Raw genomic sequence first — 22115 nt, forward strand, 5'->3', positions numbered from 1 at the left:
AGGGTTTTATACCCTCCCCATCACCAGGGTGTTTTCCCCCTCATTCCCCCATCACCGAGGCATTGCCCCCACCTCCCATCACCAGGGTGTTGCGCACCCCCCCATATCACTGGGGCATTGCTTCCCCCATCACCTTTTATTCTCCTACCCTCCAAGGAATAGACTCCCAGCCAGCTCCCCCTCTCCTTGTAGCTCAGGCCCCTGAGTCCTACCAACGTCCTTGTAAAACATCGCTGCAATGGTCCAACTCCCACCCCCCAACAGTGACCAAACTGTCCATTAAGTTAGTTCCATGTGACTGCATTCAGCCCATCTCCTTCTAACCCTTTGCTATCATTGTGCCCACCTCAATGTCTTTTAAATGTTGTCATTGTACCCAGCTCTGGCAACTCATTCCACACACCCACCACCCTCTGCAAGGTCCCCTTTAATTCTTTCCCCCCCACCTCACTGAAATCTGTGCCCTCTAGTTTTAGACTCCCTGCCCTGGAAACAAAGACTATGACCATTCTCTTCATCTATTCCCTCAGGATTTTATATTCCCCTCTAAGGTCAATTCCTAGCCTTCTTCACCCCCGGAATAGGTCCCAACTTATCCAGTGTCTCCTTCATAACTTGATCCCTCCAGTCCCAGTGACAGGCAGCTGGAGAAACTCAGTAGGTCAGTGTACTTTATCTAGCGAAGATGCAACACCAACATTTTGGCCTGAGCCCTTCATCAAGGGATGAGCAAAATGGAGGCAGGTGCCCGAATCTCGGACTAACCACTCCCTGTGTCTGCGTGGGTTTCCTCTGGATGCTCCAGTTTCCTCCCTCCCTCCAAAAACATACAGGGTTTGTGGGTTCATTGTGGGCCGGAAGGCCTATTTCCATGTCGTATTAGAATTAAATGAATGTCCTCGTGAATCGTACCTGCACCCTCTCAAGCTTCACCACCTTAACCCAAACCATAAATCGCTTCGGGTCCACTATTGAAATGCTCCGGTTTTCTTCCACCATTCAAAACATACGAAGGTTAGAACCATCGAACATTACAGCACAGAAACAGTCCCTTCTAGCCTGTGCTAAACAATTATTCTGCCCAATCCCACTGACCTGAACTCAGTCCATATCCTTCCATGCCTCTCCCATCCATGAACTTGTCCATATTCTTTTTAAATGTTAAATTTGACCCTGGATTCACCACTTCATCTGGCAGCTTGTTCCATACCCCCATCAATCCCTGTGTGAAGAAATTCCCCCAAAACTTTTCCCTTTTCATCCTTAACCCATGTTCTCTGGTTTATATCTCACATGCCCTCAGTGGAAAAAGCCGACCTACATTTACTCTGTCTGTCCCTCTCATAATTTCAAATACCTCTATCAAATCTCCCCTCATTCTTCTACACTCCAGGGAATAAAATCCTAACCAGTTTAACCTTTCCCTATAACCCAGTACCTGAAGTCCGGGCAACATCCTAGTAAATCTCTGCACTCTTTCTATCTTATTGATATCTTTTCTGTAGTTAGGTGACCACCCAATTGGGTGTAATTGGGTGGCATGGGCTCGAGGGCCGAATTGCTGGATGTCTAAATTATCCATCTATCCTTTATATTTATGATTGTTTTCCACACGAGGGTGATGTAATGATGTGTGCATACCTGTAGAATGCCAGAATTTCAGAGCATCTGTCCATTCTGCTTGAGTTAGATCATGATCACATCCTCCGTGGGCCTGTCCTTGTCATGTACCCCCTCCCTCTGAGGGCACAGGCTGGATTAATGGGGAGCGCTGGTCTGCGGAGGTTCTACCTACCTGACGCAGTGCCTTGCTTTGTGCTTTGTGCAGGCGATCTCTTCACAGAGGCAGCAGAGTCAGCCATGGCCAACATGAAGGGCAGACTCGCCAACCAGTATTACCAGCAGGCAGAGAAGGCGTGGGCCATGATGGAGGAATGAACCTTGGTGTTGCACGTGCCCAGTGGTTGCTCACCCAAGGTTGACTGCCATCTTGTGTCATCTATGAACCCTTGAGACCACCACCTGTGTCCTTATTGTGTGAAGGACTATGTCATGGGCATGAGCTCCTGGTGGTAAATTATCGCGGCATTGCGCTGACTTCAACAGCACTTTTCCTGTATATATTTCGTATTAATATTGGGGCTGTGGCAGAACATGATGTTTCACATTTATTACCGAATGCTGTTTTATAGTTAGGGATTTAAGAGGAGCTTCTATGTTGTCCTTGATCTCAGAACAGCAGCACCTCAATCTGCAGGTACTTGTGATCATTGTTTACAGAGAATGGGGCAGCGAAGGAGGGGGGAGTGTGCATGAGACTCTTCCTTGATGAAGACACAACTGGCTGAAGAGTTGCAGAGTTTTCCCATCAGTGCACAATCAGAGGGCAGCATTGTGTTAGTTTAGTGTTTAGAACCAAGGGTGAGGCTCCCGGTCCCCTTGCCCTCGTCTTAATCCTTTACATTTTAATCCATCGAATTGATGCTTAATCCTTGCAAATCAAAAGCACTTTAACAGATCAGAGCCTCCAAATGGACTCAAAGTAATTAATAATTTTAAAGGTGCCTATTGCTATTTTGTGACATGACTGTTTTGTATCGATGGATAAGCTTCAGCAATGTTGATTGAAGCAGGAAACGAGGCCTCGGACAAATCACCTGTGGACCCTGCAAATACCTAATCCCAAGAAGGTATGACTCATTCCCATGGTCATCTACACGGGTTTAAGGCAACTGTTAGCAGTCCCAGTCAGGAATTGTACTACAAATGTCTCCTCCTGCTCTGTGAATGAACCCTGCCTTGTTCAAATCTGCAGCCTATCCTCAACCCTCTTAAGCAAACTTGTCGGGTGACCCTCGCAAACTCTGATTGTTTAGTGCAAACTCGTTGCTGCCAATTGTATGTAAATACAAGGTCGCAGGCAGCGTAGCAGCTAAAAGAGTTCCAAACCCCAAGTACACAAGTCATTTCACTTGCTCGGTAATCATCTGGAGGGGACACTGTCTCAACCTCAGGCAAACCCAATTGGTTGAACTAAATTACTGGAGGTTCAACTGTGAACTTGAAACAAATTGCTGAAAAAAAAGTCGATTGGGCAGCATCTATGGAGAGAGAAGAACAGTCTGTTAATCAACAGCTGGGGATGATATTTCTATGCAAAATAAATAGTAAAAATGGAAAATGCTGGAAACAGCAGCTTCAGGCAGTACCTGGGGTGAGGGAAATGGTTAAATGCTTTCAGTCGATGAGCTGTGAATCACTATAATTCACTTGTCTCTCTGTTAAATTCCATCCTGATCTCTGCATTGATAGCAGTTTGGGGTTTTACAATTACGGCAAATGCTCTTCTGCAAATTGTTAGGAACTTGTTCCCTTAACGTTTACAAAGTTTTTAATGTGAATATGCTTGGCAAGAATAAACTATTGTTTTGAATTACCTTCTCTCTGTTGTCATTATTTTGAGAGCGTTTTAGGCCACCGAATTTCATCCAGACTTTACTCAGGCGTAAACCACTGTTCAGTTGATTAGGCAGCACATTCATTATTTATTTACATTTGTTCATTGTGTACGGTTTTATTTGAACAACTAGTAAATGGTAATCCTGCCAGGCCCGCAGGAAAGAGAATCTCAGTGTTGTATGTGATGTGTATGTACTCTGAAAATAAATTTGTGGGGAGAATGGGTGGTGAGGAGACGATGATCCATTCCCCTCCCCGGCACACCACCCTCGTGGATGACACAGGCCCTGGTGGCTGGAGGACTGCATTTACCTGATGCCAATGTACACCTGGCCATCAGAGGACCGGGTTACAGGCACACTGGTTCCTGTCAGATGGAGAGTCATGTAGCAGCAGCTCAAGTTGCTCTCTGATTGTACACGGACAACCTGTGGAAACACTGCATCTCTGGACCATACACCCTACACACAAATGACATCTGTACATATAAGAATAATTCACGGGTTTCTAGGATTGATCAACAGTATCACTGTTTATCGGAAGAAGCTGTTTCCCAGCCCAGCAGTTCTGGTTTTAATGCTCCTATACCTCCTCCTTGAAGGTAGTGTCTCAAGGATACTGCAGGCTTGGTGGTCAGGGTTCTCGAAGATTCTCAGCCCTCTTTAAACACCACTCCCCTTGGATATCGTGGAGAGAGGGAACCATAACCATGCACCATTTTCAAGGAAGTGGACCATAAAAATGAGGATACCAGCCTGGGAAACAGCTGCTTTCCACAGGTGGTGAGTCTGATGAACAATCCTAGAAATCTGTAAATTATTTTAATATGTAGTCTATTTAATTTAGAAATACATCATGGTAACAGGCCCTTTTGCCCCACAAGTCCGTGCCGCCCAATTGGCACCCCATTAACCTACAACTCCCCAGTACAGTTCAAATGGTGGGAGGAAGCTGGAGCCCATGGGGAAAACCCACACAGGCATACAAACTCCTTATAGACAGTGTGGGATTTGAACCCTTGTTGCTGGTGCTGTAAAGGCGCTGTGATGACTGCTAAGCCAACCGTGTTGCTGCTGGATCTCTGTGTGTATGTAATATGGGCTGGAGATGCGCACCACGATGGATGGTGCGGGACTGGCGGATTCCTCCAGCATTTCCATGGGGTTTTAATGGACGGTGCAGGACCGGCGGAGGACCTCCAGTATTTCCATGGGGTTTTAATGGACAGTGCAAGACCGGTGAAGGACCTCCAGTGTTTCCGTGGGGTTTAATGGACGGTGTGGGACCGGCGGAGGACCTCCAGCATTTCTGTGGGGTTTTAATGATCGGTGCAAGACTGGCAGAGGACCTCCAGCATTTCCGTGGGGTATTAATGGACAGTGCGAGACCGGCGGAGTACCTCCAGCATTTCCGTGGGGTTTTAATGGACGGTGCGAGACCGGCGGAGGACCTCCAGCATTTCCGTGGGGTTTTAATGGACGGTGCGAGACCGGCGGAGGACCTTCAGCATTTCCATGGGGTTTTAATGGGCGGTGCGAGACCGGCAGAGGACCTCCAGCATTTCCGTGAGGTTTTAATGGACAGTGCAAGACCAGCGGAGTACCTCCAGCATTTCCGTGGGGTTTTAATGGACGGTGCGAGACCGGCAGAGGACCTCCAGCATTTCCGTGGGGTTTTAATGGACAGTGTGAGACCGGCGGAGTACCTCCAGCATTTCCGTGGGGTTTTAATGGACGGTGCGAGACCGGCAGAGGACCTCCAGCATTTCCGTGGGGTTTTAATGGATGGTGCGGGACCGGCAGAGGACCTCCAGCATTTCCGTGGGGTTTTAATGGATGGTGCGGGACCGGCAGAGGACCTCCAGCATTTCCGTGGGGTTTTAATGGACAGTGGGAGACTGGCGGAGGACCTCCAGCATTTCCATGGGGTCTTGCTACAATCACAGAGTCTCCAGACTTTCCTGTTTCACCCAGGGGTGCATGTGTATAATCAGATGACAATGAATGGGAGATGCTATGCGGTCCTCCGGCCGGCAGGAGGCGCTGCACCTGTAAATTGGTGCTCATGGCCAGATGTGTACAGACAACATTGAAAACCAGTCCTCCGGCCGCTAGGGATCGGTAGGATCGGTCCTCCGCCGCTAGGGGTGCTCGCGTGCCGGGGATTGTGGGTAGGAGCCGGCCCACGTGTCGGCATGGCGTCAGGTAGCTGTTCCGCCTGTGCGGCCTGAGGGAGCGGGCGTGCGGTGAGTACCGGAGCCGAGCTTTCCCCCGCCACCCACCCACCCGCCTGCCCGCCCAGCCCCGGCTGACTGCATTAACCGGACTGTGTTCGTCTCTGTGTCCGCTGCAGGCCGAGGCTCCGGCTCCTTCCCCCCCGATGAGGTGGCGCCGATCCCGCGGAGGGAGGAGGTCAGCGCGGCCCGGGCGCTGCCAGCAGGTAACGGGCGGCCTGGATCCGGGGCACGAGCCGCGGCGGGTGTTCGGTCTGGGAACAGGGACTGGGGGCAGCTGTAACCGGGTCGGTGGTGCGGCCGGGGTTGGGCCTGGGGGGCGGGGGAACCAGGGTCGGTCCCAGGGGTCGGGTAGGGGGTGGGGGGGAAAGACCTGGGTAGGGCCCAGGGGTCGGTTAAAGCTTGGGGGGCGAAGACCTGGGTAGGGCCCAGGGGTCGGGTAGGGCCCAGGGGTCGGGTAAGACCTGGGAGGCGAAGACCTGGGTAGGGCCCAGGGGTCGGGTAGGGCCCAGGGGTCGGGTAGGGCCCAGGGGTCGGGTAGGGCCCAGGGGTCGGGTAGGGCCCAGGGGTCGGGTAGGGCCTGGGGGGGGGGGAAGACCTGGGTAGGGCCCAGGGGTCGGGTAAGGCCTGGGGGTGGGGTGGGGGGGAAGGACCTGGGTAGGGTCCGGGTTAGCGGCTACTTTCTATCAGAATTTATTGTCCTGAACGTGTCACAAACTTCATTATTTTGTAGCAGGGTCCCAGGGCAAACATATAAATTACCTTCCAACCAGAAATTAAATTAGTGCATGAAGGCAAAGTCAGGTAGTGTCTTTGGTTCACTGATCATTCAAGTGGGGAAGAAGCTGTCCTTATGCCGCTGGGTGCTCGTCTTCAGGCTCCTGGACCTTTTCCCCAATGGTGGTGGAGTGAAGAGGGAATGGCCTGGGTAGTTTGGGGTCCTTTAAACACGTCTCTTCTAGATATCCTTGATGCTGTGAAGTTGGGTGCCTGTGATGTCGCAGGTCACGTTAACAACTCTCTAGTCTTTTCCTGTCCTGAGTAACTGAGTCTGGGGACAGTGAGCAGGGTGACCATCAGCAAAAACAATGCTGGAGAAACTTAGCAGGTCAAACAGAAGCAGAGATAAAGATACATAACCAACGTTTCGGGCTTGAGCCCTTCATCAAGGGGAAAGCAAATTATGTACGAACATAGATGCATTAGCAATGAGTGAGGAATACACATTGCCCCAGGACACAGAATTACTGCCCTGGTCACCATGTAAAAATCGTGGGATCTTTAAATCTATCTCAAATGTTTAATGACTGATGGTTTAAGTGTCATCCCCTGGGCGGTGTTCACTGACAGAGAGAGGCACTCGTGCTAGGATCGTCACCCTATGTTCTGCATTCGAGACTTTAAATATAAACCAGTGCTTCCTGCATCAGGGAAGAAGATTGATATTATCAAAGCATCTGCAGGTTTTAAAAAAAATATCAATGCATGTGGAGAGCAAAACTTCATTCTTTTCCTCACTGTTCTATTTTGCACAAGTCATTCCATGTGTGTGCAATCCACCTACCTATTGCGTGATGCATTATCAGTTGTTGCCATTTTGCATGAATCATAAGCCAGTATATAAATATGTATGTAATATAATCTGTTTAATTAGTTCCAGGAGCTATTGTTAAGCACACGTTTTTACTGCTAAAGTAATGATTGTTGGTTGCAGTTATTTTTGTCAAGAAAGATTAGTTAGATTTGATATAAATGCTTGTGTTTGTAGAAATAATTTGTTACAGAACTGAGAAAAATTGGCTGACACCTCTGCTTGAAAATGAGGACAGTTGTATTCCTGCTTGTAAATGGCAGTGGCATTAGCCAAAAAGATTGTACAGACAAGGTCAGCAGTTCAAGACCCAGACCTGAGGCTAGAGCCCACAATCTGGTTCTCAACCAGAGGGCTACTGTTTTTTTCCATCTGGGTTTTTTAAAATACTTTAAATTAGGTAAAGATGTGTTTCTTACAGAGCTGCCTTTGACTTGAAAATATTGCTCAGTTATTGCCACGAGTGTGCCCTGGCATGTTAGGCTGCAAGCCGGGTGGGCCTTAGACCGAGAAAGGTTGAGAACCACTGCTCTAGGCCAATGCTTTGGTATGGTTCTGAGGGAGCGTGGAACTGTTGGAAATGTAGACCAGCTGTGTTAGGTCAAGCGGTGGCCACCTCTGCCCTCTGGTGTCAATGTAAAAAAAAAACTCATCTCATGCTTTTGAGGTGATTCTGCCCAGGGTCCTGGTCAATATTTATCCTTTGGTCAAGGTTTCTGAAACAAATTATCCTGCCATTTTGGCTCTTTACTGTTTGTAGGGGGTTGCTGTGCTGTTTCCCACTTTGCAGCAGTGTTTAAATTTCAAAAGGTTTTTAAAATAGTTTAGGACAACCAAGGATTGTGGAAACACCAACCCCAATTCTTCCCTCTCCCCACCTTATTCAGCCGTCTGGTTTGCTGAGACCGTGGCGAAGGGTCCAGGTCTGAAAAGTTGGTTATCCTGTATTCCCTGTGGATGCTGTGTGACCTGCTGAGTTTCTCCAGCATGTTTTGTGTTGCACTCGACCCCAGCATCAACTCAAGCCTATATGTTATTTAATAATTCCTTGGTTATGAAACTAAACTAGTGACCCCTACTGACCAAAGAAGACCTGGTTACCGGCATTGCGTTTGTTTTTCTGATGAAGGCAGAGACTGTGTTGCTATGAGCTTGCTGTAGACTCGAGTGAGAGGCTGCGGGTTGTTTCATGATGTCGGCCTGTTTGTGCACAAATTGGCTAATGGGTGGACTGACACCTGCTGGCAAGGCAGGTATCACAGTCACCTGGTCAGGGGAGAGGCCTCAGCTCCCTGCCCGCTGGTCCCTTGGGCCCACGCTGAGGTGTCTTGCCCATGTGCCGATGGTGAGTTTTCGCCTCAACAGCGTGACTCGGGGGCCGATGGAGGCCCCTCACTCAGCCCGACCAGTCCATGATGCCTGCTCCTACCTCCCATATTGTTGTCAAGGCCTCCTGTACTCACAAGCTCCTGCTAAAATCCATCATCCACTGGACCTTGTCCTGGGTTCCACTTCTCAACTCTGCTGCTAATTTAGAACATTACAGCCAGTACAGTCCCTTCAGCCCGTAATGTTATGATGACCCATATAAACCTACTCCACAACAATCTGATCCTTCCCTTCCTCACAGCCCATAAACCTTCATTTTTCTTACATCCATGTGCTTGTCTAAGAGTCTTTGGATGTCCTTACTGACCAGTCTCCACCAGCCCCCAGCAATGCATTCCAGACCCTCAGCACTCTCTGCATAACAGCTTAGCTGTAACATTTCCCCTAAACTTTCCTCCACTCACCTTAAACTGGTATCCTCTGGAAAAAGGTGCTGGCTGTCCATCCTATATCTGTGCCTATTAATTTGTCTCTTCAGTCAAGCATGGGGTAATTGTAACCCTTGGATATGCCTCAGGGACTGCTAGACAGAAAGCCCCTGAATGGCCTATATTTTGCTGACTTTGTGAATCTGTTGCGTTCTTTTTGGAGTAAAACATGAAAGTCTGCAGACACTGTGATTGTAGTAAAAATACATGGAAATGCTGGAGGATCTCGCAGCGTCCACAGGAGGTAAAGATATACTGATGTTTTGGGCCTGAGCCCTGCTTCAAGTTATTCAATGGCCTTTTAATTCAGATGTCTGTCTGTTTATCACTCACACCTTGAAGGAGGGCTCAGGCCCAAAATGTTTTTTTTTTTTTTTTTTTTTTTTTTTTTTTTTTTTTTGAGAACAAAGAACATTTATTACAACAACAATGCAAAGTTCCTGCCTACGTGCAGTTTCAGTACACTTGGAGGACCAGGGGGTATCCTGTGGGTGCCCCATCATGTCATTGTCCTTATTTTTTTTTTTTTTTTTTTTTTTTTTTTTTTTTTTAAATTTTTTTATTTTTCACACCATAAATCACATTAGCCATGATATACACTATTTCTTTTCACACATATACAGTGACTTTTTCTCCCCCCCCCCCTTTCCTCCCAAACCACCCCCCCACCCCCCCCTCTCATCCATTTTAGGTATACAATCTAGGTTGCATTAAGCCAGTCAGACAATGTTGTCATTCAACAAAATTACACCAGAAATTCTACTGAGTCCATTCTTTTCTTTCCTTCTCCTTCCATCAACTTAGGTAATGTTTGTCCCCGGTAGGTTTTCGCTATTGTATTTAATGTAAGGCTCCTATACTTGTTCGAATATTTCAATCTTATTTCTTAACCAATATGTTATTTTTTCTAATGGAATACATTTATTCATTTAAATTTGGTAGTTTCTTCCTTTTAATTTGGTTATGTATTCCATTAATATTTAAAGACATATAGTTCAGCGTAGCCCTTTTATATTTTGTTTATCTTCTCTTTCCGTTTTTCCATCATTACCTTTCCTCCTTTTCCATTTCTGTTTTCTTATTTTCAACTCTTTATAAGACAACATTCCTACAACATCTAACATTTTCCTTATTCTCCTATTTCTATCTTATTTATCCCCAATCTCCCCTTCACCTCCTGAGTTGTCCTTTATCCCTTGTCGGACAACCACATCTCCCCTCTCCATTTGGATTTGCGAATCCACTCGCAAGCGTCAACTGATTTTGCAGTGACCGCTATTTCCCCCCACCCCGCCTCCCCCAGAAAAGATTTCACTTTTCATATGTCACAAAGGTCCCTCTTTTAATTCCCTCCTTATTCTCTCTATTCCATTACCTTCCCTTATTAATTCTTGTCTATACTATCTATATTTTCCTCTAAGTACAGATACATTCATGTATGCTCATTGTCTCTATTCACTCTTATACCTCTTTACCTGCATACATATCAATCGTGATCATTTTTACTCTCATTACCCGTCTTCATCCCTCAGTCTATTTTTGTCTTTACCCACATACATATCAGTCGTGATCATTTTAACTCTCATTACCCGTCTTCCTCCCTCAGTCTATTTTTGTAATTGTTCTGCAAATTTTCGTGCTTCTTCTGGATCCGAGAATAGTCTGTTTTGTTGTCCTGGAATAAATATTTTCAATACCGCTGGATGCTTTAGTATAAATTTATACCCTTTCTTCCATAAAATCGCCTTTGCTGTATTGAACTCTTTTCTCTTCTTTAGGAGTTCAAAACTTATATCTGGATAAATGAAGATTTTTTGCCCTTTATACTCCAGTGGTTTGTTGCCCTCTCTTACTTTTTCCATTGTCTTCTCCAGTACCTTTTCTCTTGTAGTATATCTTAGGAATTTTACTACAATAGATCTTGGTTTTTGTTGTGGTTGTGGTTTAGAGGCCAATACTCTATGTGCCCTTTCTATTTCCATTTCATGCTGTAGTTCTGGACATCCTAGGGTCTTAGGGATCCACTCTTTTATAAACTCCCTCATATTCTTGCCTTCTTCATCTTCCTTAAGGCCCACTATCTTTATGTTATTTCTTCTGTTATGGTTTTCCATTGTATCTATTTTTTGAGCTAGTAGTTCTTGTGTCTCTTTAGTTTTTTTATTAGATTTCTCCAATTTCTTTTTTAAGTCTTCTACCTCCATTTCTGCTGCTACTGCCCGCTCTTCCATCTTGTCCATTTTTTTTTCCATTTCTGTTAAGGTCATCTCCATTTTAATTATTTTCTCCTCTGTGTTGTTTATTCTTTTTCTTAAATCCTTAAATTCCTGTGTTTGCCATTCTTTAAATGATTCCATGTATCCTCTAATAAGAGCAAGTATATCCTTTACCTTGCCTCTCTTTTCTTCTTCTATTTCACCATACTCTTCCTCTTCTTCTTCCTCTGGGTTGGCCATCTGTTGTTTCTTTGTTGCCCTTTCCTCCTCTTCTATCTTGTTTCTATTGTCTTCTGTGGTCTCTTCTTGCTGCAGGTGTTCTGCAGCTGTCGTTGCCGGCTGTGGAGATCGACTCCCCAGCTGGTCCCCCCTCCCGTCGGTGTGTTTTTTTTCATTCGCATCGCGCATGCGCGAAACTTCGCGCATGCGCGGTTGCGCACTTTTGTTCGGCTCTGCGAGCCATTTTTGTAGTCCATTATTTACCGACCTGAGGGAGCGGGTTTCTCTCTCCGCAGCGGGCCTCTTCGGACAGGTAAGGCCTTCACCTTTTCCCTCCTTTGTCTTCTCTTCCTCTCTTCTTACCGTTGCTTTCGATTTTTCTTTTTTTGTCGCCATCTTCTTTCCACCTTTATACTCACTTTTCTGTAACTTTTATTTCTGTGCCTTTTTTCAGGCCCAAAATGTTGATTTTACCTCCTATGGATGCTGCAAGACCTGCTGAGTTCCTCTAGTATTTGTGTGTTTTCACTGTTCTTTCGGATCTTGGCTTGTCCCTGGGCAGGTGATAGTCACGTGGGGCACATGGGGTCGGGATTGTCAGTAACACGTTTCTAATGTTGCAGGGCTCGGAGCCTAGGCCTGCAAACACACAGCAATCCAGGCCTCTTCGTTTCCCTTCAGCAGCATGGCAACTGAAGACGATGACCCGATTATACAAGAGGTGAGTGATTGAGCAGAGCAACTGACCAGAAGCAACAGCAGGCATGTTGTTCCCATCTTGTCGATGGGTTGATGATTACTCTCGAGTTTGGCTTTGTTTCTTGTCAAACCTCTGATCACATGTTGATGTAGAACACAAGCCGCAATGTCCAGTGATTGATCTCCATTCAGCATTTCTCCCTTGTCATGACAACCTTTCCTCCCCATTCCAATAAATGGTCTCCCTGTATGTGCCTTGGGATTTACCCCGCCCCCCCCCCCCCGCCCTTCCCACTCAAAGGAGAACCGTATATGCTGATGTATGGGACAATCCTAAAACTTAAAATTTTCACCTTAAAATCGGGGTCATCCTATACAAAGTGTCTAAGGTTCCTTCCTTGACAGCAAAGTCTCAACACCTCCATCGTCTTCCCGCCAGCTCCGATGCAATCTCGCACAGTCCCTGTTAGTTATTTGCGAAGTCTCGGCGCTTCTCTGCAGGGTTCAACTGCTGTCGGCTCCAGGCTTTAAACAGTCCGTTAGAGGAGGTGACTGATTTTTTTTTTAAATAGTCAAATAAAACTGAAGTCTTTAGTCCAGTGGTTCTCAACCTTTCCCTTTCCACTCACATCCCACTTTAAGTAATCCCTCTGCCATCGGTGCTCTGTGATCAGTAAGGGATTGCTTAAGGTGGGATGTGAGTGGAAAGGGAAGGTTGAGAACCCCTACACTAGACCCAATTGTTACTGAAATATTTTGCTTGAGAAAAATTGTCATTTGGAGTTATGAAACCATGCACATAAGTTGATTAGGGATGATTAAAACTGGTTTTCAAACCTTTTCTTTCTAGCCACACACCACCTTAAACAATCCCTTATAATCACCGATGGTATCGGGATTACTTAAAGTGGTATGTGAGTGGAAAGAAAAAGGTTAAGAACCACTGGGTTAATTTGCTATTTAAATATTGTGATTTGTTTTTAACCACACTCATTGGTCAATGATAAGTGCCTGATTTGGGGTCGTCTTATACAAAGGATATTGCTCGAAGCCTAACATTTTAGGTGGGAATTCCAGGTGGTCCTCTATGAAGGCATATACGGGACTCTATGTAATGTGTGCAAAATTCCTGTTGTCTGCTTGTGTCCCCGCCTCTCAGGGATGCTTGGTTTCTTCTCTCCGGTCTCATTAGTCCATTGATCCTTCTCAGGGTAAATGCCAAATGAGCCATGGCAGTATGGTTCAGAGAATGGAGTGTATCTTGTGTAAAGGATCAGCTGTCAGGGGCTTGTAGCCCAGGCAGTGGGTTTTTTTTTAATTTAATTTTTTATTTTTCACACTATGAACCATATTAACCAAAATACTCACAAACATTTCCCTCTTGAATATACACAGTCATTTTCTCTCCTTTTCCCCCCCCCTCCCTTCCCTCCCTCTTTCCTACCCCCTCCAAACCCACTAAACGTTCAACATACACAATACAATAAACTCATTAAACCATGTCATCACACAATGAAAATAAATAAGAAAATTGTGTCATCTACTTTTACACACTGGGTCAGTTCATTTCGTCGTTTTCTCATTCTATCATTTTAGGGGGTGGAGGTCCGCGGTAGGACTTCTCTGTTGTGTTCCATGTACGGTCCCCAAATTTGTACAAATAGTGTGACTTTATTTTTTAAATTATATGTTATTTTTTCCAATGGAATACATTTATTCTTTTCTATGTACTATTGCTGTACCATTACTCTCAGGCTCTCTTCTGATTTCCAGGTTGACATTATACATTTTTTTGCTACAGCTAAGGGTATCATAATAAATCTTTTTTGTGCTTCATCCAAATCGAGGCCTAGTTCTTTACTACTTATATTACTTATAAGAAAGATCTCTGGATTTTTTGGTATGTTGCTTTTTGTGATTTTATTTAATACCTGATTTAGATCTTCCCAAAAATTTTCCACTTTCTCACATGCCCAAATTGCATGTACTGTTGTTCCCGTTTCCTTCTTACAGCGAAAACATCTATCTGATACTGTTGGGTCCCATTTATTTAACTTTTGGGGCGTGATATATAGCCTGTGTAACCAGTTATATTGTATCATGTGTAACCTTGTGTTTATTGTATTTCTCATAGTTCCAAAGCATAGCTTTTCCCATTTTTCATTTTTTATCTTTTATGTTTAGATCTTGTTCCCACTTTTGTTTGGGTTTACAGCTTATTTCATCGTTCTCTTTCTCTTGCAGTTTGATCTACATGTTTGTTCTAAATCTATTAATTATCATTGTGTCTGTAATCACATATTCAAAGCCACTTCCTTCTGGTAACCTCAGTCTGCTTCCCAATTTGTCCTTTAAGTAGTTTTTCAGTTGGTGGTATGCAAACATTGTACCATGAGTTATATCATATTTGTACTTCATTTGTTCGAAAGATCATTTATTTCCTGAAAAAACAATTTTCTATTCTTTTGATCCTTTTTCTCTCCCATTCTCTAAAGGAAAGGTTATCTATTGTGAAAGGGATTAATTGATTTTGTGTCAATAATAATTTTGGTAGTTGGTCATTTGTTTTTTTTCCTTTCTACGTGAATCTTCTTCCAAATGTTGAGTAGATGGTGCAGTACTGGTGAATTCCTATGTTGCACCAGTTTTTCATCCCACTTATAAAGTATATGTTCAGGTACCTTCTCCCCTATTTTATCTAGCTCTAATCTGGTCCAATCTGGTTTTTCCCTTGTTTGATAAAAATCTGATAGGTATCTTAATTGTGCTGCTCTATAATAATTCTTAAAGTTTGGTAGCTGCAAGCCCCCTTGTTTGTACCATTCTGTTAATTTATCTAGCGCTATCCTCGGTTTCCCCCCCCCCTTCCATATGAATTTCCTTATTATTTAGCTCATTGAAGAATTTCTCTGTTAAGTGAATTGGTAACGATCGAAATAGGTATTGTATCCTTGAGAAGATATTCATTTCAATGCAATTTACCCTTCCTATCAGTATTAGTGGTAAATCTTTCCAATGTTCTAAGTCATCTTGTAATTTCTTCATTAATGGCTGATAATTTAGTTTGTACAGATGGCCTAGATTATTATCTAGTTGAATACCTAGGTATCAAATTGCTTGTGTTTGCCATTTAAATGGTGATTCTTCCTTAAACTGTATAATCCGCATTATTCATTGGCATTGCTTCACTTTTATTTGCGTTGATCTTGTACCCCGATACTTCTCCATATTCCTTCAATTTCTTACGTAATTCTTTTATTGATAATTCTGGTTCTTTTAAACATACTATGACATCATCTGCAAATAGACTGATTTTATATTCCTTCTCATTTATTTTTATCCCTTTTATTTTATTTTATTTTCAGTTCTGCCAAGGGTTCTATAGCTAAAGCAAACAGTGAGGGATAACCCAGGCAGTGGTTGAATGGGAACGGAATATTGGATCAGTGGGGGCAGACTGCATGTTTCTCAACTGTTCACCCTAGGATTTCCTGGCCACCAGCCTTTGCCTTCCAGGGAGATGTGTGAGACTGCAGGCTCACGGCACTGGCTGTGGTTGAGGCAGCTGGAGGTCTGTGCCAGGGTAGAGAGGTGCTTGAGTACTGGTGGAGCAGGGAGCAGTGACTGTGTCTGGCCACTGGGCAGCAGTGTACTTGTGCTGCCCGACTGCAGGCTGCAAGCTTGGTGGGAGCATTCGGACTGATCTGCCGAGCCAGTGGGGTCAAGACTAGTGAACTTGGTGGAACCCCAGTCTGGTCTCAGGTGTGAACGATGCCATGGGAATGTCACGAGAAGAGCAGGTAAGTCCCTCAGTACCTTGGCATCTTTATTCAGGCAAGTCCCTCAGTACCTTGGCATCTTTATTCAGGCAAGTCCCTCAGTACTTTGGCATCTTTATTCAGGCAAGACCCCCAGTACCTTGGCATCTTTATTCAGGCAAGTCCCCCAGTACCTTGGCATCTTTATTCAGGCAAGACCCTCAGTACCTTGGCATCTTTATTCAGGCAAGACCCTCAGTACCTTGGCATCTTTATTCAGGCAAGACCCTCAGTACCTTGGCATCTTTATTCAGGCAAGTCCCTCAGTACCTTGGCATCTTTATTCAGGCAAGACCCCCAGTACCTTGGCATCTTTATTCAGGCAAGTCCCCCAGTACCTTGGCATCTGTATTCATCAACCACCTTTTTTCAAAATATATTTATTGAGCATCAAAAACAACGGGACAAGTTGTGCTCCTATTTTCATTTTTTTAAACAGAAAAACCAACACGCGTACACAAAAGTACGCCCAGACACCCCACCCCCTGACCACCTTGGCACCTTTGCTGACTGTATCATCAGTTTATTGCCGATTGTACTGGTACAACTGTCCCACAGTTAGTCATTTACTCCAAAAGCACTCATTTTTCAGATTTAAAAAAAACGTAAAGGGTTGCCATACATGGACAAATTTTCTGGTGGACCTTAATGTGTACTAGTTGAGTTTTTTTCCAGTTTAATAAAGAAACTAATATCCTTAATCCATTGTGTAATAGAAGGACACCTTATTCGACTTCCTGATGATTGGCTAATAGTGCTATCGCATCTTAGCCACCGTTCTGAAAGCAGATCTGTCTACCTGTGTTGCAGGAGGATGCTGCTGTCACTATTCCAGTCAAAAGTAGAAAGGGTTCGAATTAGGGTGGGCCCCATGCAGGGAGCAGTGGAAGGGTCTCGCACGATGATCCGTCAGCACTGACAATAACGCACCTCTCCTTCCTCCTCAGATCGATGTGCACCTAGCCAAGAGCCTTGCTGAGAAGCTGTACCTGTTCCAAGTGAGTCATGCCAGCCCCTTCTCTCTGTAGTAAAACATTAAAGTAAAAATACAATGATAGAGAAACTCAGCTTGTCAAACAGTGTCCTTTATACAGGTAGTCCCGACTGTTGCCGGGATGGGGCATTGGTGGTAACTCTGGTTTGGTCATAAATCAGGGATTGGGGACCTTGAGCTGACGGAGGGGATCGGGGACCTTGGGCTGCTGTCGGGAGTAGGGACCACTGTATACGATACTTTTAATAGATAATGTGAACGTACAGTAGTTTTAATAAAGATTTTTTAAAATTTTGATCGTACGTGTGGGTGGACGTAACTCGCGTAGGTCAGAAGTCGAGGACTACCTGTGTACCAAAGGCACATAACCAATGTTTCAGGCTTGAGCTGTGAACAGTTTTAGCCGCTGTATTTGAGAAAAGTTGTGTTGGCATTGGAGAGGGTTCAGACAAGATTTACTAGAATAATACCTGGAATGAAAGGGTTAACATATGAGGAACGATTGTTGCCTCTTGGACTGGACTCGTTGGAGTGTAGAAGGATGAGGGGTGGGATAGAGGAATTAGGGGATCTGGGGAGAAGGCAGGTAAGTGAAGTTGGGTCATAAATTAGATCAGCCATGATCGTATTGAATGGCGGAGCAGGCTCGATGGGCCATTTTTGGCCGACTCCTGTTCCTACTCCCTATGTTACCTCATAAAAAGAGGCCTTTCGAATACTGAAAGGTTGTTTCCCATAGAAGGGGACAATTTCAGGATAAAAGGGCATCAATTTAAAACAGATGCGGAAAAATATAGGGTCGTCCCACTGTGGAACTGGCTGCTACAGGCAGTTGTGGAAGTAAGGTCGATGGGAGATTGACAGGTATTTGATTAGTTAGAGCATCAGGGTTACGGAGAGAAAGCCGGGGAGTGGGGCAGAGTGAGTGGCTGGATCAGCTAATGATTAGAATGTTGTAGCAGACTCGAAGGGCCAACGGGCCTACTTCTGCTCCTATATCTTGTGATCCCTTTAAGGTAGGCACAAACTGTAGGCAGGCGCCCAAAGTTCGGGCACATGCTTACGTTTGGCTCATACCTTGATGAGGGGCTCAAATCTGAAACGTTGGTTCTGTATCTTTATCTTTGCTCTATAAAGGACGCCTTTTGACCTGCTGAGTTTCTCCAGCTTTGTGTTTTCCCTTCTCTCTGCACTCGACTCCTCCATTAAACAACCATGCCAACCTTCGTCCTCTTGCCCACAGTATCCCGTGCGCCCAGCCACGATGAAATATGATGACGTCACCCATTTGTCAGCCAGAATAAAGCCAAAGCAGCAGAAAGTAAGTTCGCCGTGCCCTGCCGCTCTCTGTCAAATGGGTGGTTTTGTTTCCACATATGCCCAAATGAAGTGAGAAGCTTTGCCTTGCGTGCTATCCAGGTCAATTGATGCTTTTACTGGGGTGGGGTGGACAACCATTCCACCCTGCTGCTGTTGGATCTCCAATTCTGGGACCAGTCGAGCAAGATTCCATTATTGTCGCGTGCTACTACATTTAGAATGTAACATACATGAAATTCTTTAACTTTGTCTACCGTAAGGAAGACAGAGAGTTGCCACTTAGTCCAGCGCCTCTCACAGGAATGAACTGGTGACTCCTGGTTTACAAGACCAGTGCTCTAACCACTGAGTTATCGGAGCCTCGATAGATGAGGTGTGACCAATGGCAGGTTGTCCAAGCGGCCTGGTCCTTCCTGTGGAAAAGTGGATTGAGTGATGATCCAGGTTAGTGTCCTTCCCTCTGAATTGTTTCTCTTCCTGCAAGCATCCTCGCTTTAATCAGCATTTTCTGATTTTTATCCTGACTGAGGTTTTGGTGATTTTCATGAGTGATGAAATTTTCATGCAGCAGATCTTCAGGTAACTGGTTGATGCAATTGTACAGCACAGAACCAGGCCCTTCGGCCCACCACTTCTGTGCTGACATTTTTGCCCTTCTTCACTAATCCCATTTTCCCACATTAGGACTGTATCCTCTGAAGCCTTTTCCATTTAAATGTCTGTCTAAATGCCTGTTTAAAAATAGCGATTGTATCCGATTCCACTGTTCCCTCTGGCAGTAAGTTCCAGTCGACCACTCTGTGTATTAAAAAAAGCACAACTTTTCAAGTCCTCTTTAATGCTCCTCGTCACAATTAAAATGGTTCTCCCTTGTTTTGGATACAAGTGGTATGGGGGGGAAAAGATTTTGACCATCTACCCTGACTGTGCTTCCAATGTTGTTTACTTCTGTCTGATCACCCCTTGGCCACCTTTGTTCCAACAAGACTGCCTGTCTCTTGCTTTCTCTCTAGGTGGAGGTGGAAATGGCAATCGATACCATGAGCCCCAACTACTGTCGGAGCAAGGGGGAGCAGATTGCTCTTAACGTGGATGGTGCCAGCACCGACGACTCTGGCAGTACTTATGTTACGTAAGTGAGGTCACGGCAGGAGGACTTGATGTGACGGTTTTCTCTTGCCACATAATTTATTTCACATGTAAAATTTATTCATAAAACAAGACATAAATACAAGCCAGTACATGGTTTTCTTTAAATTTAAATATGAATTCTTAAATTTTTTAAAATTGAATTTTAAATTTAGACCTACAGCACGGTAGCAGGCCATTCCGGCCCACGAGCCCATGCTGCCCAATTACACCCAGCTAACTTACACCCCTGGTACATTTTGAAAGGTGGAAGTAAACGAAAGCCCCTGGGAAAAACCCACGCAGACACAGGGAGAACGTACAAACTCCTTACAGACAGCATGGGATTCAAACTCCAGTCCCGATCGCTGGCGCTGTAACAGCGTTGGGCTAACCATTACACTAATTGTACCACTCCAAGTATTTTACACGAGGTGAAAAGAAAACCAGGCTTTTACTTAAATTAGTTGTGGGTCCAGGTGAGGAGTCTGTAGGAACCCCGTTGGGAATACCCCTTGTGATCTGATGACCTAGCCCTGGTTAATGTATCTTGGCGAGAGGACCCAAGTTAATCTCAGCCCCTTCCTTCTCTTCTCCCCTCCAGGAAGCTCATGGACAAACAGGTCTTCTCATCCATCCAGTCAGCTGTCAATACCTCCCGCTACGCTGTGGCCGTCTACAGGAAAGGTGAGGGGATGGGAGTTGCCTTTTCTTGTGACGTCAAAATTCAAGTTTATTGTCATGTGTGCCATGGTACAATGAGTGTTTCTTTTGTGAGAAGTCTGGCCAGTCAACCCATAAAAGCATAGTTACGGAGAGGTCACTTAGAACAGAGCAACATTATTTTACCAGTGTGAGGTTTGCTCATAATAGCAGGAAAGCAACAATCCTTGAATCAATAATTCTACATTTTATTGCTGGGAGAGGGACAGACTCGTGACTCCTGGTGTAAGTTGCTTTCAGGATCCAGTGAACAATTTCTGTCTCCTGGAAACCTTTGGCTGCTCAAGGAGAAAGCCTGTTCAGAAGCATCCCTGCTGGCCCAGGTTAGTGATGACAGTGTGGGATCAGAGTGTTCTCTGGGCCTGAGCAAGAGCAGTGAATGCCAGCCTTCATTTGCCTATGTGTTGATTGGACCACTGGATAGGGTTGTGGAGCTTGAGGAGGGCGCAAGGAGGAAAAACACAGTGCTGGAAACTCAGCAGGTCGAACAGTGCACTTCACAGTATATAGCAAAGATAAAGATACCTACCAACGTTTCAGGCTTGAGCCCTTCATCATATTATGAGTAAAATGTAGGCAGATGCCCATGTGGGAACTCAGTGTTGCTCGTGAAGCCCTTCTCGGTACTTGGCCAGAGACTATTCTCTGAGGTTCTGCTATCGCTCTGTGAATAAATTTTCTTTCTCCCTCCCCCTCACCACCCCCAACGTTGTGTGATAGGTGAATTGCACATCACTCCATTACATGGAATGCTCCAGATGAGGCCCAGCTTCTCCTACTTGGACAAAGCGGACGCCAAGCACAGAGAGAGGGAGGCCGCAACTGAAGGTAAGAGTTGGATCAGAGTGGTGCGGGGGATCATTGCACTGTACTGAGACAACCTGGGGAGGGGAGTGAGTCGTTCAGTAACCCGACTCCTGGCCCAGACCAGGCGATGGGTACGTGTACCATCAGAACCTCCTGACCTCATGAGAAGTGAGACTTCATGTTCTGTCTCGTACAGTTCATCAGGAAAGCTGTTAATCTGCAAATATTTCTGGTTTTATGGGTGTAGACAACACTTTCCTTATTCTAATATATCCTAATTTCAGAGTATCGTCTTCCAAAATGTGAGCTGCAAGATCCAAAATTATAACCATATGACCATTACAGTATGGAAACAGGCCATATCGGCCCTTCAAGTCCGCACCAATTTAAGTGAACTCCACTAGTCCCACCCATAACCCTCCCTGCTCCCTGCCCATAACTCTCCAACCCACCTCACATCCATGTACTCATCCAACCTCCTCTTAACTGACAAAATTGACCCTGCTGCAACCACCTCTTCCGGAAGGTCATTCCACTCAGCCACCATTCTGAGTGAAGAAGCTTCCTCTTCCATTACTTCTAAAGTTCCCCTAAACCTTATCTTATGACCCCTCATTCTTCCCTCAAGGGGAAGAGCCTATTCACATCTACTCTTATCTATTCCCCTCATAATTTTATAGACTTCTATCAGAATTTCCCCCCCCCCCCCACCCCTGCCTGTTTGTCCATGGAGTCTGTAATCCCTCCAGTCCGCTGCCGAGCACAGGAGCAGCCATCCTGAGCCCAAACCATGCGATTGCAAGATTTAAAAATAAACCACTATTGGCTTCTTTAACAAGCCGTGGAAAACCTGTATGGAGCCATCAGTAGTTGGACTAGCAATACCTGGGGTGGGGGGAAGGAGTGCTGTGTCTCTGCTCTGCATTCTCTGTAGGTCCACATTAGTGAATCAGTGTCAGGGAGGGAGGGGTGTAAGCAGATAGTAACATTTAAAAGGCTTCTGGTTAGATGCTTGAATCTACAGGGCATAGAGCGATATGGATCATGATTTAACACACAGCATGGGTCTGTTCCTGAGGTGCCCTGTTCTG

General features: G+C 45.3%; 2 protein-coding genes across 14 annotated transcripts in view; both read left to right on the plus strand.

Moving 5' to 3' along the window:
• eef2k (eukaryotic elongation factor 2 kinase) overlaps positions 1-3436 on the plus strand; it is a 64741-nt gene extending 61305 nt beyond the window's left edge. For all 10 annotated transcript variants that reach the window (XM_069905631.1, XM_069905634.1, XM_069905630.1 and 7 more), the window contains one exon: positions 1829-3436. In XM_069905631.1, the coding sequence (XP_069761732.1) occupies positions 1829-1938 (110 nt within the window). In that variant the 3' untranslated portion in view covers positions 1939-3436. The remainder of the gene's footprint in view (positions 1-1828) is intronic.
• Positions 3437-5596: 2160 nt separating this feature from the next.
• polr3e (polymerase (RNA) III (DNA directed) polypeptide E) overlaps positions 5597-22115 on the plus strand; it is a 74897-nt gene continuing 58378 nt past the window's right edge. For 3 of the 4 annotated variants that reach the window (XR_011347189.1, XM_069905596.1, XM_069905597.1), the window contains exons 1-8: positions 5597-5704; positions 5812-5898; positions 12159-12256; positions 17000-17050; positions 18290-18367; positions 19380-19498; positions 20099-20181; positions 20938-21045. Coding sequence is in view for 3 of the 4 variants with exons in the window: in XM_069905596.1 (XP_069761697.1) it covers positions 12221-12256; positions 17000-17050; positions 18290-18367; positions 19380-19498; positions 20099-20181; positions 20938-21045 (475 nt within the window). In the remaining variant the exon portion in view is untranslated. The other variant, XM_069905598.1, reaches the window with a different exon arrangement.

This window comes from Narcine bancroftii, chromosome 12 (assembly GCF_036971445.1).
Source record: "Narcine bancroftii isolate sNarBan1 chromosome 12, sNarBan1.hap1, whole genome shotgun sequence".
NCBI classification, from domain to species: Eukaryota; Metazoa; Chordata; class Chondrichthyes; order Torpediniformes; family Narcinidae; genus Narcine; species Narcine bancroftii.